This window comes from Drosophila ananassae, chromosome 3R (genome assembly GCF_017639315.1).
Source record: "Drosophila ananassae strain 14024-0371.13 chromosome 3R, ASM1763931v2, whole genome shotgun sequence".
NCBI classification, from domain to species: domain Eukaryota; kingdom Metazoa; phylum Arthropoda; class Insecta; order Diptera; family Drosophilidae; genus Drosophila; species Drosophila ananassae.
The window spans coordinates 11029250-11045524 of NC_057930.1; the positions used below are offsets into that span (position 1 = coordinate 11029250).

At 39.8% G+C, this 16275-nt stretch overlaps 5 protein-coding genes across 5 annotated transcripts; 4 read left to right on the forward strand and 1 right to left on the reverse strand.

Annotated features, from left to right (window-relative positions):
• Positions 1 to 107: 107 nt before the first annotated feature.
• On the forward strand, positions 108 to 2001 carry LOC6506797 (pickpocket protein 28). Its single transcript, XM_001965217.2, has 7 exons — positions 108 to 310; positions 375 to 501; positions 557 to 841; positions 903 to 990; positions 1137 to 1222; positions 1279 to 1757; positions 1819 to 2001. The coding sequence occupies exons 1-7, from the start codon at positions 148 to 150 to the stop codon at positions 1968 to 1970; spliced, it is 1380 nt and encodes a 459-aa protein (XP_001965253.1). The 5' UTR covers positions 108 to 147; the 3' UTR covers positions 1971 to 2001.
• Positions 2002 to 2951: 950 nt separating this feature from the next.
• LOC6506808 lies at positions 2952 to 5097 on the forward strand. The gene is made up of 3 exons (XM_001965218.4): positions 2952 to 3268; positions 3907 to 4039; positions 4096 to 5097. Exons 1-3 carry the CDS (start codon positions 3119 to 3121, stop codon positions 4983 to 4985), a joined length of 1173 nt encoding a protein of 390 aa, XP_001965254.1. The 5' UTR covers positions 2952 to 3118; the 3' UTR covers positions 4986 to 5097.
• Positions 5098 to 5292: 195 nt separating this feature from the next.
• Positions 5293 to 7013, forward strand: LOC6506819. The gene is made up of 3 exons (XM_001965219.4): positions 5293 to 5713; positions 5781 to 6055; positions 6118 to 7013. Exons 1-3 carry the CDS (start codon positions 5362 to 5364, stop codon positions 6769 to 6771), a joined length of 1281 nt encoding a protein of 426 aa, XP_001965255.1. The 5' UTR covers positions 5293 to 5361; the 3' UTR covers positions 6772 to 7013.
• A 64-nt stretch (positions 7014 to 7077) lies between these two features.
• Positions 7078 to 8556, forward strand: LOC6502767. Its single transcript, XM_001965220.4, has 3 exons — positions 7078 to 7397; positions 7458 to 7726; positions 7785 to 8556. The coding sequence occupies exons 1-3, from the start codon at positions 7082 to 7084 to the stop codon at positions 8448 to 8450; spliced, it is 1251 nt and encodes a 416-aa protein (XP_001965256.2). The 5' UTR covers positions 7078 to 7081; the 3' UTR covers positions 8451 to 8556.
• Positions 8464 to 14806, reverse strand: LOC6503741. Its single transcript, XM_032455039.2, has 9 exons — positions 14396 to 14806; positions 12292 to 12452; positions 11996 to 12190; positions 11582 to 11673; positions 11369 to 11506; positions 10614 to 10768; positions 9605 to 10271; positions 9441 to 9539; positions 8464 to 9341 (listed from the first exon to the last, which is right to left on the reverse strand). Exons 1-9 carry the CDS (start codon positions 14407 to 14409, stop codon positions 8769 to 8771), a joined length of 2094 nt encoding a protein of 697 aa, XP_032310930.1. The 5' UTR covers positions 14410 to 14806; the 3' UTR covers positions 8464 to 8768.
• Between the last annotated feature and the right edge of the window lie 1469 nt (positions 14807 to 16275).

Genomic DNA, 16275 nt, shown 5'->3' on the forward strand with positions numbered 1-16275 from the left:
CGTGTTAGCTGGCTGGGAAAATCAGCAGATGACGAAATGAAACAAGATGAATAACCTAGATATTTCACCGAAACTCGGTCATTATAACGTTACAGGTATAAGGAATATATTAGTTGCATAAGAGACCTCAAAGGACACACTACCAACATGAATTTTAGTAGGATTTTAGAGGAGTATCTGAAGAATTCGACTTTGCATGGCGCCAGATTCATAGTGGACAAGGATGCCAGCTGGATAGAAAGGATTTTCTGGGTTCTTTGTCTGGTTGTGTCGTGGTATGCCTCATGGCTGCTCATCAAAGCTTCTTTAAGTGAGTGATTAAAGGATTAAGATTGAGCTTAAAGGATTAGATCCTTCAACACATTAAATTTCAGGTGCCTTTGAGAATAATGCCATTAGTTTCGTGGTGGAGAGTTCCTACCGCGATTGGAGCACCAATTTTCCAGCCATTATAGTTTGTGAGTCAAAAAACATGGATAGGATCCAAGAAGTGGCAGAACAGTAGGTTACAAAGAATAATTTTTAATTAGAACTTAAACAAACATTTATTTTTAAGGCTATGGGGCTCTGATCATGACTTCACCTTGGAGGAAGTTCTCAGTGAGATTGCCTTCTTTCGGGGCGAGTCCTACCACACAGTCCACGAATGCAGTGGCCCGGATTCCACCACCTCCTGTTTCTATTCCAACTTCTCCTATTATGCGGAACTGGTCAGGAGCAGCTGTGTGGATTCAATTAGCAATTGCGAATGGAATAGCAAGCCCTTCGAGTGCTGCAAGTACTTTCATCGCATGGAAACTGAACTGGGAATTTGTTATGCTATTAATTCACTTCAAGCTGGGTAGGTATTTATTTTGATAATTTTTTTTAAAATCTTCATTAAGATCTTAATAAATTTTAAGGAAAAACAAGGGTCCAAAGCTTAATATGTATTCGAATCGCTACACCGGACCGGGTACATTAAAAATGGAATTGCACACGGAAGCCACGGTAAGTTTTTTACAAAAATGGGTAAGAAAAGAGAAATATTTTAACGAAGGCTACAACCTAAAAGTATTCTACTAATTTTCTTAAAAGCTTTAGCCATGTCTTTTTCAAAATTTAATATTAAAATTGGTTAAAAAAATATGTTATAGGTCTTTATTTTGGGAACAGAAGAGGTACCCACTTTGGTTACACCCAAAACTGACTTTCTTGTGGTTGGTCCTTACATATCCTTTGTGTAAGAAAATAATAAAAATACTTTAAAATCATGTAATGAAATATATACATTTTTAGAAGATATATCTCCAAACGTGACATTGAAAACGACGAGGAGATCCGGCAGACGAGTATCCAGCAAAGGAATTGTCGCTTTGCCGACGAGAATATCCTGGGAGTTCACAACTACTACAGTTACAGTGCCTGTACAGTGCAATGTCGCAAGGACCGTCAGATGGAGCTGTGTAACTGTTCCAGCCACCTCTCCCCGAACTCCCCCGACTGGCAGCTGTGCAACATGGACGGTCTGGAGTGCCTCAACCGGAACTACGAGGATCTCTCAGTGATCATTGCCAAATGGTCGAAACGTCGTGGTCGCAAAGGTCTGGTCTGTGACTGTCTGCCATCCTGCACGGAGGTGGATATAACCACGGTATACGACAGCAAGGACACTATGACAGGTACCCAGGCAATATCCAGGATTGAGGTGGGATTGATTGAACTTCCAACGGAGCGATATAAACGGAATTTGGTTCGCGGCAAGCTTGATTTAGTGGGTGAGTTAATGCCGAAAATCCAGCTCTATTTATTCTAAAATAATTTTTCTGTTCTAAAAAGTATCTATAGGCGGAACTACAGGTCTTTTCGTGGGCGCAAGTCTCCTGAGCTTTGTGGAGATTGTTTATTACATCACCATTCGACCGTATTCCACCTACATGTACGAAAAGTACCGCCTCAGGCGTCTAATGCTGCCGAGAAGATTTCACTAGAATTAAATTTGCAAATTAAAATAAAAGTGTTTAAAAATTAATTGGGATAATACTATTGCGATATGGGCAGTGCATGATATATATGTATCTGTAAAAATTTTAAATTTTTAAACGATTTGTGGATAGATTATCCAATAAACTGCATTAAAATCTAAGAACAAATTATTTTTTCCCCTTTTTCTATAATTTCCTGGTGGGCCCCCTTCATATATGGAGAAGAATGCATGGGGGGTCTAAATGGCCCTCAGCGATGGCCATATCTTGGCCAATTTCCCTCCGATTCTTGAGCAGAATACCTTTATCGATTTGTGGATCGATTCTCCATAATTCTGCATCAAAATCTGAGAACAAAATATTTTTTAAATTTTTTATCAAATTTTCTGGGGGATCAAAATGCGTCAAAATGCCTGGAGGGACAATATGGCCCCCAGCGATGGCCATATCTTCGCCAATTTCCTTCCGATTCATGAGCGGAATACCTTTATCGGTTTGTGGATCGATTCTCCATAATTCCGCATCAAAATGTGACAACAAAATATTTTTAAAATTTTGGATCACATTTCCTAAGGGATCCCCTTCAAAATGGTGGCCCCCCTTCATAAATGGAGAAGAACGCATGGGAGGCCAATATGATCCACAGCGATATATAGATAGATAAATATAGCCCTATCTTTACCAATTTTCATCCGATCCTTAAGCTTTTTTAGAGCGATTTTAGATCTCTGTCGAATCGGATGAAGTCCCTTTTAAATGATTATGGAAAGTTAATTGTAGAAAATATGGCAAAGGGTCTATTATTTGTGCGGCTAAGGCATTCATTTTCTTACGTAACACAGAAATAGTTTCGCTTTCAGTAATCCACTACAAAGGCACGCCCTTAGTTAAGTCTTATCACTCAGATAAGTGTATTAGTCCCTTACAGCTGTTCGCTTGGATGGAAACAAAATAAAAAGTGAGCAAAATGCATAATTTTGCTCAGTTGCGAACGGCCAACAGATGCAGCTGTAGTTGGCTGAGTGGAAAGTGTCGGAAAATCTGTGACAGTCCCGTCTGCTTTTCAAAAAGAGAGAAGAACGAAGAGTGGAAGAAAGAGAGCGCGATAAAAATCGAACGTTTTCGTAAGACGGCCAACGCTACGTATACGCAATATGCTGCTAGATCGCTCCGAGGCTGTCGAAATATTGAAAAATGTCAAGAGAGGCGAAAGTTTCAAAATTTTAGACTACCGAGTGGATAAAAATCTGAAAGCTGTCGGTTATCTTGGCGATTACTACAATCTGACAATAAACTACTGGAGTGTAAGTATCATAATTTCTTTGTTGCAATGTCGGTTTAGAAAAGGTTGGTGACAAAGTAGGATGCTATAAAATGAGAGTCAGGCCGTGACTATCATAAAGTGTGATAAAGGATAAGTACTATTATAGTTTGTATATCTAAAAATCCAGTAAAAATGGCAATACAATAAACTTACAAAATTATGAAACATCTGTTAATTAGATGAAGGGCAAACTCGATTTCAACAACTAAAAAAATTGTTAATAGGTTTTATTCACTTTTGTCTCGTTAGAAAAGATTATAGACCTAATAGATTTCTTATCAATTTTTTGTTATTAAATTCTATAGATTTCCCTGTCACCTATAATGTGCTAATTATTTTCTAAGCAAAAATTAATCAATCATTTGTCTTTATGAGTATTTTCTAAATTGAAACAGATAAGCAAAATAATTTGTTTTGCTGTTATTGACAGCTGATGAATTATACAAAAGTTATATTTCAAAATGTAATTTATTTGACGGCATATTCCTTTTCTGAATAAAACATATTTTTTCAAACATTTTCTATAATTTAGGACCAATTTAAAAAAGTAAAAACTTTTGTATATTTTACAATGTAGGTTTTAAAAAAAAAACCTAAAATTATATGGCCTACTTTCAGGGTGAAGCTGCTGAAGAAGTACAGCTATTTATTAAAGCTCTTCCCTTACTCAGTGCAGAAATGGAAAAGGAGGCCATTTTCCAAAAAGAGGCTTGGCTCTACAATACCCTTCTGGCTGATATGAGAAAATATTGTGAGTAGAAAGGATAAAAGGCTTTAAAAATTATTATATTTGAAAATCCTCCACAGCTCGTGTAAAATGGTGTCCCGATTGCTATTACACTCGTTCCGATATATTGGTTTTGGAGAACATCACTTTGAAGGGCTACAAACAATCAGGAACGACAGAATTAAATGATATTCACATGAATCAGTTAATTGAATCGTTGGCAGCTTTTCATGCCGTCAGTTTGGTTTACGAACATAGAACTGGGACAAATATTGGCCAGGCCTATGGCGATCATTTGCTGGAGATTACTGTAGCCGCGGAAATAGCCTGGTTCACCACAGGACTCTCGGGCGTTCTGGCCACCATTCGAAGCCTGGCTAAATATCAGGGCGCCAAAGATATAGAGTTTATAGACACCAAACTAAAGAGGATTTTGGAGGGAATTTACGAACAGGCTGCTCCTTCGCAAAAGTACAAAAATGTCCTTTCTCATCGAGATCTCTGGGCGAGAAATATCTTTTTTCCAATTAATCAAACCGAGCCAGCGGTACTGATCGACTTTCAAACGTGTCGCTATACTCCCCCAGCAGCGGATTTAAATTTCTGCCTTTATCTGAACCTCCTTCCCAAGGATCGAAGGCAGAAGGAGAAACAGTTCATTGATTTGTATTACAGACATTTCCAAAATAATCTTTTGGACTTGGGCCTTGAGGATCTGCTTATCAGCAAGGCAGAGCTACTAGAGTCCTATGAAGATTTTAGATTATTTGGAACCGTCTATCGCGCTGTGGCAGCCACTATTGTGAAGCTTCCACCTGAATTCATTACCAATGATTTCAAGTACGTGGATCGAGCTGAAGTGATCTTGAATTACATGAGGACTAACCAGGAGTTTAGGGTCTACATGGAGGAGTGCTGTGTGGATGTCATGAATATAGCCTTGTCGAGGGACGCCAGGGAAGCCAAGTGAATGATTCCTATTGTGGCTGGAACAGCTGATAAGTGAGAGTAGCCTTCCAGAGGCGATAAGAAAAGATTGTAAATATATAAAAAAAATAAATAAAACCTATTACGAAAAGGTATATACTCTATTTATGAAGGGAATAATATTAAGAAAAATATTGTATGGGCTTCAATTCTAAAGAATTAAACTTTCAAACAAATCGGACCTTTTCAAAAAAATTTAATAAAAATCAAATCTTTACAGCTTAACATTCGGCCATATACCTTTAAAACTATAGAGTACTTCTGTTTGGTATATCATTTTAAACACCTCGGAAACTCAAACAGTTGTGATTCAAATCCCGAGCAGTTCATACCTGATAATAAATTTTTAATCACAAAAAATGAGTACCGAGGAATACAATCCCATACTGACGCGAAAAAATCGCTTGGAACTGTTTACCTTAGATGAGTGTAAAGAGATTTTGGCTAATTTATTGGCCGATAAGAAACAAAGTGGCGTCTTGACAAACTTTGAAATAGTGCCGGCTTCTGAGCATGTGGGGTTTTTGGGGGAATACTTCCACCTGCATCTCAGGTATCAGTTGGAGGATCAGCAAGATGAGCAAATCACACGATTATTTGTCAAGTCGGTGATATTTCAAAACGCCAACATGGAGTTCTACATGGAGAAAATGGGTATTATTAAAAAGGAGATAAAGCTGTATGAACTGCTGAATAAGTTGAAGAAGTTTTGTAAGTTTTTTCATAGGTACTATATTATTTCTGGATTTCAAAGATAAGACTTGTGATTTAATTCTAGCCCCTCATCTGTGGTGTGCCAAGTGCTATTTTACCCGCGATGACCTCTTTGTGATGGAGAATGTGGAGGATTTGGGTTATGTAGCCTTGCCCTCGGGAACTAGTTTCCTCAACAAAGATCAGTTGCAACCAATATTGAAATCTTTAGCCACTTTACATGCCAGCAGCATTGCTTTTGAAAAACAGGAAGGAAAAACCATTGGAGTTGAACTTAGAGAGTGGTTGAAAGAGGTTTCTGTGGATCCGGATGTGGAGTGGTATACCACGGGCTTGAATGTGAGTTTGGTTTACAATTAACATTAAAATTGATAAGTTATAGTGCTCGTTTTCTATAATAGGCTGTGTTAGCTATAGCTGCTACTCATCCTGATGTCCGAAATAATCCCCAAGCTCTGGAGTATGTAAAAAAGGAGCTACCACGTTGTCTGGATAGGGTGTATTATATGGTTAATCCTTCCCCGGTCCATAGAAATGTGTTTGTGCATCGCGATGCCTGGGGCGCTAATGTCTTCTATCACAAGGACCAACCCCAGGAGAAAAGATCCATTCTAGTGGATTTCCAATTGTGCCGATACTCTCCACCTGCCATGGACTTTCATCTGGTCAGTTATCTCAACTTGGAGCCCTCAAATCGGAAGATAATGTTGAGGGATTTAATTGATATTTATTACGAAACCTTATCGGAGGAACTGGAGCAGATGGGAATCGATCCGAAAAAGGAGAACTTGAGCAAAGGAGAATTCATACAATCCCTTGAGGACTTCTCACTATTTGGCTTAACTTACAACTGCATTGCAGCCACGATTCTACGACTTCCAGATAATTTCCTGAAAAACTTAAAGGATGAGAGTCCTGGCGATTTTCATCGCTTCTGCAATGTGAATCGGACAGAAGATGTGCTTCGTTTGATGAAAGATTATCCGGAATTTGCTGATTATATGTACGAGTGTGTGGGGGATTTGCTGGAACTGACATATAATAAACTAAACTGATTAAAAAAATGTTGGTAAAGCCTTACTATCTCTCTGTTCGCCTGGTAACACGCTGGCTAGTTATTCGACCCCTTTAGGGATTATCTTATCGGACATCGTATATATTAGCTTTTTTGGGGATTTGAAAAAGCTTAAAGTATCAGACTTCTCGTTGTACTAGAATTTAAATATTGCCACAAACATTTTTTATCATCTTATAATCATTATTTACTGACAAGAATAAAAGTTATCTTCTAACCTGAGAGTGGCGAGTGGCTTCATTTTCATTTCAGAAGTCAAGTGGATAACATCTTTTAGCTTCATTTAATCCATGGATCTGCTCAGTTCTGAGGAATGTTTGCTTATAGCACAAAGAACTTTTCCAGAAAAGGATAAATGCAATTTAATTCTATTAAATTTTGAACTTCAAGCTGGCTCCAATGACCTGATGGGGTATATGGGGGAGTATTACAAACTAAATCTTGAAATTCAAGATGTTGTGGAAAATGAGAAGCATAATCTGGACTACTTTATCAAGTGCTTGCCAAGGAAAAACGAGCCCCAAAGGGAGGAGTGTGAAAGAAAGGGTGTTTTTCGGAAAGAATCCGCCATTTACACCGGAATTTTGCCACAAATACAGAAATATGGTGAGTTATTTTATTACCTAAAATAATATTAAATTTATCAATTAAAATCACTTTTTTCAGCCACTAAGAAACTTTATCCGAAATGCTATTATAGCCGTAATGATATTCTAGTTCTGGAAGATCTAACTCAAAACTATAGGCATCTCAGACCTTCGGAGAATTACACCAAAGATCATTACAAAGTGGTTTTGGAACATTTGGCGGACATGCATGCCAGTAGTATAGCCTGGGAGGAAAGGGAGAAATTTAACATAGATGAACGTTATAAGGATGTGCTGGTGGAGTTACATTTGAGTGCTGGAAATAGTTGGTATATAACAGGACTAAAGGTGAGTTTTTAAGACTAGCAAGTTAAGTTTATATTTCTAAAAAAATATTATTTTCCAGGCCATAGTATTTTTGGCAGCTCGTCACCCTCAATTACAAACCAAAGAAGCTCAATATTTCATCAACAATAAACTCTACAACCTCTTAACCAAAGCTGAAGAGTTGGTGAAGCCCTCAAAGACCATCAGAAATGTTTTTTGTCATCGGGATACTTGGGATCGTAATATTTTATATCAATTTCCAAACGAATCATCAATACTACCCAGTGCCTGCTGCATTGTGGACTTTCAGTTGGCGAAATACTGTTCACCCACTCTTGATGTTTTCTTTTTACTTTATATTGTGGCCTCGAAAAAAGTCCGAGAAGAGATATATGACGAGTGTCTGGAACACTATTACAACTGCCTTGAATCGCATCTAACTCGTTTGGGGTTTGGAGACCAGTTACCCATCACTCGAGAGAATTTCTTGGCAGAGTGCCAAAGGACACGACTGGCTGCTCTAATTATTTGGGCCCTGACCGAACCACAAACTAAAATGTCAGCCACTGTTTCGAATAGACTGAGATCCGAAGAACCCGAAAAGTTTGACTTTTACCTCAACACCGATCGAAGTGAATTGCTAACGAGGGTTATGAAGCTGCAGCCGGGATATGAGGAAACTATCATGTTGCCCGTCAAAGAGCTGGTGGAATATCTCATGGAGAATGAGCTGTTATATGATTGAAGATAGTCCCAAATTAATTGTAGAGTTTTAATTTTTATTTGGAACCTATTTGTAAAGAGAGTCATCTAACTAGAGTTGCATAAAATACATAAATTTCGACAAACAATTTCTAGCTAGCTATAGTTTTTTAGGCATTCGTGTGGCTCGAAGCTAGATCATCCCGGAGATCCTGGCTAAGCGGATCTCAAGACTCCAATGATGGCAAAAGGCAAGAAGCTAATCAGTCCAGCAATCCTCGTCGTCCTCCTCATCAAAGTCCCGCACATTGAAGTCCTCGTGGAAGAGGTCCTCGCCCTCCTCCTCCGAGGACTCCGACTGTCATCTGTGGCCGTTGATGCGCTGCGGCATGCTGACCACCCCCACACCCTTGGGCGGTCTCGGTATCCGGATGCTGGTCGAGGGTCCTGTCGACAAATTCGACGATGATCCGGCTGCCTTAACGGATCCTGATCCAGTTCCAGAGTGGGTTTTTCCGGAGACACTCGGTATCAGCTGGGCATTTAGCATGGTTGTGGGCTCGAAGCAATTGCAGCAATACTTATCGCACCTGACCACAAGGATCAGACCGGCCAACAGCCAGATGACCAGTCCTGGCCAGGAGTGCACGGCACATTCCGTGAACAGGATAACGCCCATCAGCAAGGACATGCCGCAGATCACGGGACTGACGTTGATTACACTGCCCGTGTACTTCGGTATAAATCCCATCATAATGGCCACAATTAGGACACCGATGCCGCCGGTAAGTGTAGCCGGAGCCCAGTGCATCATTAGTCCTGCCACACAGAGGGCAATGCCCAAGGCAATCACCACCAAGGCAAAGATGGTCACGTGCCAGGAACTTCCGGTCGGCACTCGCACACTACGTTCCAGGGGTCCTGCGGTTGTGACCTGGTTTAAATTAAATATTTATAAGTTGTGTTTTCTTTTATTTTTATTTTCTATATATTAAATTAAACAAAAATTTATAAATTATTGATCTTTCCTCACCTTAATCTTCTCGCGGTATTCATCTACAATGGCATCAATATCCGTTGAGGTGTCCGAATCGCTTTTGTCGAACTTATCAGGATACTCAAAGTCAGATGGCTAAAAAAATAAACAAAAGGTAATAAGGATTTAATTCTGTATAAGTTAGAGTTAGTCCCACTTACCGGTGGCTCTCCATCCGACAGTATGGTGGACTCCACATCCCTGCCCTCTCGCTGCGGACAGGGCGAAGTGGGCTCTCCCAGGAGCAGCCACTCCTTCTCCAATTCCTGTTTGTTCTTCGGCTTGGTTTTTGGCTTCTTCAAGCCACTGTGCTTGGGAAGACCAATATTCCAGAGACTCCGTTTCAGTCGGCTGGAACTGGAAGTGGCGGCACTGCTGCAACTTGTACTCTTGGCTATGGGCGCCGTGGATAGGCGACTGTACGACAGTGAAGACTCGCTGCTGGGCGCCATAAATTTGGGTCTGTACGGAGTGTACAGCAAGTAGAACGCTCGCAGAAAAACTCCACCCATATGGCTGGCAGCCAACGTGTAACTCAGATGTTGCAGGGGACATGCAAAGGCCAGCATGGCACACATGCTGCCGGCAATGAAAACAGCCAAGACAGGATTCCCGCTCTCCGAGCTCTCGTAACTGATTTGCTTGGACAGGATCCGCCATTCCGAGGTGGCCAGGCGGACTACGATGCCATATAGTTCGGGAAAGAGCTCCAAAAATGCCGCAGAGCTGCTGAGGAGGAGCATACAGGCCGAGGCGGGAACCAGCTTGTGGAAGCCACTTTCATCCAGGATGTTGAACAAAGGCACGGCCACATAGTCCTCGTGGGGTCTATAAAAGTAATGTTATTTTTGGTTAATTATTGCTTAGGTATAATGATAGAGATTGGTAGAAAATCGAACTTCCTTCTGAGCCATAAAGGTCATTTTATCTTGCCCACTTTAAAAGCCACTATTGAAACTACAACCCCAAAAATAGAATGCTATGACGATTGCATTATTTATATATCGGACAGACAAACGGAAATAGCTTCAACAAATCGGGACCAAAACCGAAAAAAACAAACTCCCACACAACGTGAAAACTCCATTAAAAATTCCATTTAAAATTTGCAAAGGATTATCCCTGATTTATCTCTACCATGTTTGTCACACATTTTCATTTACAACTCACTTGTAGTGCACAATTGTGGAGAGACAAATGGCTGTCAGGAGCAAGGATACGCTGACTAATCCTGTGATTAGGGTGCCCATGAAGCGGCTGCTTCGATGCTGTTGCGGCCAATCGCTGGGGAACGAATACGTGAGCAGGGCGGTGGCCAGGAAGACCTGTGGAAGGATAATGGTAGCAGTTATTAACTGGTTAATGCTTGATAATACTGGTTAATGCTCGATAATAGAAGCTAATAACAGTTGGCTTAAAATAGACAGTTTAATTTGAAATGAAAATGGAGTTCTTAGTGGAGGACAAATATCATAAAAATATTGACCTCTCAGTTTTTAATGGTATTTATTTTAGAGTTAAAATTTTAATAGAATAGAGTCTTTACGACCTTAAATACTACCAATTCTTATTAATGAAAACTCTTATTAGGTATAACCAACTTCGGTTTAAGGAAACCCCATACGTTTTTTACCTTTTTTACTGTCTGACTGGTGGCTTTCCACCATTCCTGGGAATGTCATAAAAAAGGGGGGCAAACAAAAAGCCAAACGCGCCAGTACGTGTCATAATCAAAAGCCCGTATCCTGTGGCTTCAGCTGCGGTCACGCAATGGTTTCCAGTCACGGCACCAAAAATCGATGAGATTCCGAATAAATACAAAAAAAACAAAGAATAGGGAAACCTACTCCAGTCTGGCATAGTGCACTGACCCACTAATGTCGTGCGAGGGCTATCGGGGTTAGAGGGCAGCGGGAATGACTTACACTGCTAATGCCATCGGGCTGGAAGTAGTTATCCGCAGACCAGGCCAACAAATCGCCCCTCCACCAGCCCACGGCGCTGAGAATGGCGTTCAGGCCGAGCATGCCGAGTGTTAGGATGAGGCTGAAGGCCCTCGAGTGCTGTGAATACATTAATGCAATAAGCTTGAGTATGAGTCTGGATCTTAGTCTTAGTTGAGTGTCAGTGGCACACACCTCCAGTCCCAGCATGAACATCCCGGTGACCAGGAAGACAACCGAAACACCAAGAACATCGGGCCATGGCTCGTTGGTGGGTGCATTGCGTCCTGAAAGTAGGCAACATTAAATTTTTACTCAGCACAGTGGGTGCCAAAATATTGGGCACGTTCTATGAGGGTACATAAAAACATAAAAAACAGAGTCTCTACACACGTTCTAGGCTGGTACATGAATAAATAAAACTAAATTAAATTAGGTTTGCTACAAAATTATTTTTAGGTGGCTCAAGACTTGTAAAATAAAATTTTGTATTAAAAAAAAGTATTTTTAAGTCAACAGACTTTATTAAAAATTAACTATAATAAAAATAAAATCAATAAACAAAAAATAATAGCTGTTTATACTTAAAGATTATTTTTTAAAGCTCACCCAATATAAGAATCCTGGCCAGACCACCGGTCATGGCATCAAGACAAGCACTCAGTGTCCTGGCAAAGGCGGCACAGGCACACATGGCGGCCAAAGCATCCAGCCAGATGGCCAAAAACAAGCAGCCAAAATCAAATTTGTTGGTGGCCCTCACATATGGCATCTGCAGGCTGCGCAGACTCGTCTTGCAGCGTGCTAATTCACAAAAAAAAAAAGAAGTGAATGTGTATGGTTTCCATTAAATGTGAATACTTCTTTATTCAAATCGAGAACACCTGGGCCAAGCTGACCCTCACCTGACATGATGCCATAGATGGTGGCCAAAAGGACAGCGAACAGGAGGCTTAGAGCGGATGCCTCATTGTAGACAATCAGATAGGCGATTACGGTGGTCCCCAGGGCCAGGCGGGCGCCACTGCCACTACAAAGCACGTCCAGCAAACTGAAAGAGGATACACTACTACATACAATTTTAAAAGGACAAAGTAAATCTGCTTAATGAAATTAAATCGCCACACAGCCTCCCTTAATGAATACAAAGTTGCGTAAATTAAAAGAGAGCTCGTTTCCTGGTCTTTTTGCGACTTAAGTTCATTAGTTGAAATAAAGTCTCGCGGTCAAAGTGCGGAGTGTGTTTGCAATTTCAACGGGGACGGTTCTTAATGAGGTTTTTATTTGCAGCTCAACTTTGATTAAGCCAGTGTAAAATGATTTGCTTTCAAATTAATGGCTAATTAAGTTCAAAACTGCCCTAAAGGGCTAACACGCGTGGGAAAAAATGGGGTTTCATTATAACTAAATTAATTAAAATATATTCAAGTTAAATAAATGAAATGCAATATAAATATTTACAAACATGGTTTCACTCTCATATTTTTCAATTAAAAAATTAACAATTTCAACCGAAAAAAAAGGATTTTAAACCGAATGCAATGATTATGCAGTAAAAGTGACGTGACGGCTCTCTCACCTTTCCAGGGACATGTCTTCTGTGGTCGGACTGACATGAAAACCAACACAACGAAAAAAAAACACCTATACAACCGCAGCTGAAACCACAGGCACGTGTACAAACACACACCCCCACACAAATTACATGCAAATACAAAGCCAGGAAAGTAATTTTTGGCGCCAAGCTAACAGAGCCACAGAATGCACTTTGAATAATATTTAAGAGTTAACTTTAATTTATTAAATATTCTTCTCTCCAAAGTTTTATTTATCTTATTTATATTAAAATTTGAGAGCCGGATTTATAATAATTCTATAATGATTTCCTTAGAAAATATTTCCCAGTGCATTGGGGAATGAAGAAAAGTGGCCGAAGGAGCCTGCGAGCTGTTTGCTTTCTGCGGCTTGGCTTGCTCTCGAATACCATGACTCATGGACAGACTGTGTCCCGGGGATATCCTGTTACGCCATTAAAACCGGAGCTCCTTGTTCTCCCCTCTAACCCATAAACTGTTGATTGTAATTATGTATGTGTGTTCGTTTTTTGCATATTTTAAGCAGCCCGATTATCCTAATTACATGACAAGCTGCTGCTCCTGCTGCTGGAGCGCCCGGTGCCTGACTTTTTATGCAATGTAGAGTATCATTTTCGGTAATGAGGGTAATAGAATCTGTAACCTATATTTGTCTTAGCTTATATTTTTTTATTCTTTAAGTGTATGTGTATTTTTGGCAGAAGCCAACATATGAAGAAGCAAATAAGTAACTCGAGACAGCACCAACTTTTTGGCCTGGAACAAGTTTCTTGAGTTATTAATTTATGGGGGACCCCAATGTGGATAATTATTTGATAGACATGCCTGACATGTGGTCATAATTCCAATTATACTTGCACAATTCTCAGAAATTTATAAGCTTTATAAAAGGCCGAATAAAGTACACTGAATATAAAAAGTATGTAATTATTTCCGGGCAAAAGGTTTCTGGCTATAAGGTCTTCTCTAAAGCTGTAAACTTGAAAAAGGTTTCATAAACTTCTTAAACTTGAAATAAAATATGGTAAATAATAATCTAAAACATAAATCGTTTATTGAAACTATAAACCTAACTTTAATTCTTAAGAACTATTTTATTATTCCTACAACCCATTAAGTATACGCACTGTGTCCCACTAATTGTATGGGCCAAGGCGAAATGGGAGGAAACCCGTTGCCAGTCAGTGTGACGCCGCCAGAATAAGCCAAAACAAAAACAAGAAAGAAAGCAAACAGAAAGCAGACAGAAGACAACAAATAAAGGCAGACAACATGGGGAAAACCCACACACATGGCAATCAAAAATCAATTTATTGATTACACGACTAATATCAGTCATAACAACTATCTAGATATGGTCAGAGCTATATGCGAAATGAATATGAGTGGCATTCAGGATATCCATGAGTCCTACCTGCCACTCAACATTGCTGTTGTTGTTGGTTGGTTTTGTTGTTGTCGTAGCTTTTATAGTTGGGGCAGCTAACGCTTTTGATGGTTTCCACTTGCTGGCAATTGGCCAGAATCAGAATGCGATTTGTTGCTCGTTTTGTTGCAGAACTTTCCCGATAGTGGCTGACATTTTTAGCATCAAGCTAAAAGCTATATCAGTGATCTTTACTTTCTAGTAGATATACACTTCTGTTGGACACTCCACAAACACACACATGGACTGATATGGCTTTGGGCTGCTTATTGGCTAAGCGTTTGAGTGGCTTGGGCCAATGGATTTTTGGCCCTTGACACGTAACCCGGGACACTCTACTAGGGACCGCGTAACCGCTCACCAAAATAGCCCGATATCCACTGACTGCTCACTTGAAGCTTTTCCCACCTTGCCGAATGCAAGAAGCTTTCCACCCGATTCCCATGGACAGCTGTTCCGGATTTTCTCGGTCTCGGAATGAGAACTGTCCTGCGCATTCGGGATTGTTTACGTTTACAGTTGGTTGGTGCTGACGTTTGCTCTTTGATGGCGAAATCGAAAGGGACACCGGAGTCCGGAAGGGTGAAATGGCGGGAAAACTCAGGAGGGTCATTGCTTTTCATGCTCCTCGAGGGCTGGCCAAGTGCAGTCCTTTGCATAGCTAATGAATGACTCTTGCAGTTTTCCATAGCCTAATTTAAACCACCTTTAAAGCATAAAAACTTAATAAATAATTTATTAATTTTAACGGCAGTTGAATTCTAAATTTATCTACCTTTCAGAAATAAAAAAGAATAAGGCGCCTTGTTATATTATTAGAATTGGCCGTAACTCTACTGCACAAAAGCTAGAAAATCTGGTTTGTGAATTTCACAATGTGAAATTATACAAAAATTGTCTAGACAACTTGTTTGTTTTAATATTTTCAAAGACGTAGTCACGTAGAGATAATATAAATAAATTAAAAACAGGAATGGCTAAAAAAAGTAACAAACCATTAAGTAATAAGTCATTAAAAAATAGCTTAAATATATACATTTTATTAAATTATTTAATTTTTGAAAAATAGAGGTTCTAAGAAGAATGCAGAAAGTGTCAGGAACCATCTTCAAAAACAAAACCTCCATTTTGTTTAAGAATTTCAAATGCATAGATGCTAAATCTGGCATTTATTTGAGAAGACGACCTTGACTTGGTCAAATAACTCCCCCGAGTTGTGCTAAAAATCCAAGCAAACAAACGAGCGCCAAAAAATAAACAGAAAGATGGCAATCAAGCCTGCTCTTGAGACCTTGCGATGATCAATGAGATAAACAGCCACATAAAACATAGAATCGCCTTTAATCGAGAGTGTTCTATTTTTTTCGGGGAAAGGTTAAACCCGTGTCGCTTTTTGTTTCGGATAGAAACGGGTTTTCGGGGGTAATCACACGGATATAACGACCAACCATAAAAACCAAACTATCTAGACTTATAACAAACCATTTAATTCGAACGTGTACACTTCAGCCAGACACTTGACTGACTGCCGGCATTGTATCTGTATCTTTCAGCACTCGGGAGTCTGGCTTGAGTTGCTTGTTTTTAGAGGCTGTCCCTCTCATCAAATCAACGACTCCACCGACGTCCGACCTTCTGACCAACTTTATCCACTTTTGGCCATCCGGTGTGGGCCAAATGTGTCAGTTGTTTGGCCTTTTTACTTATGATTTGCTTACTAATTCAATTAAAAATACATTTTCTACTCGAATTGCAAGGCGAGGTAACATGTCTCGTTTAAAAATACATTTTTGGTGAAATTTTAACTTATTTTTGGCTGCCCTGGTTATTAGTTTTTCGATTCAGCCCAACACCTGTCATTTGTTTAA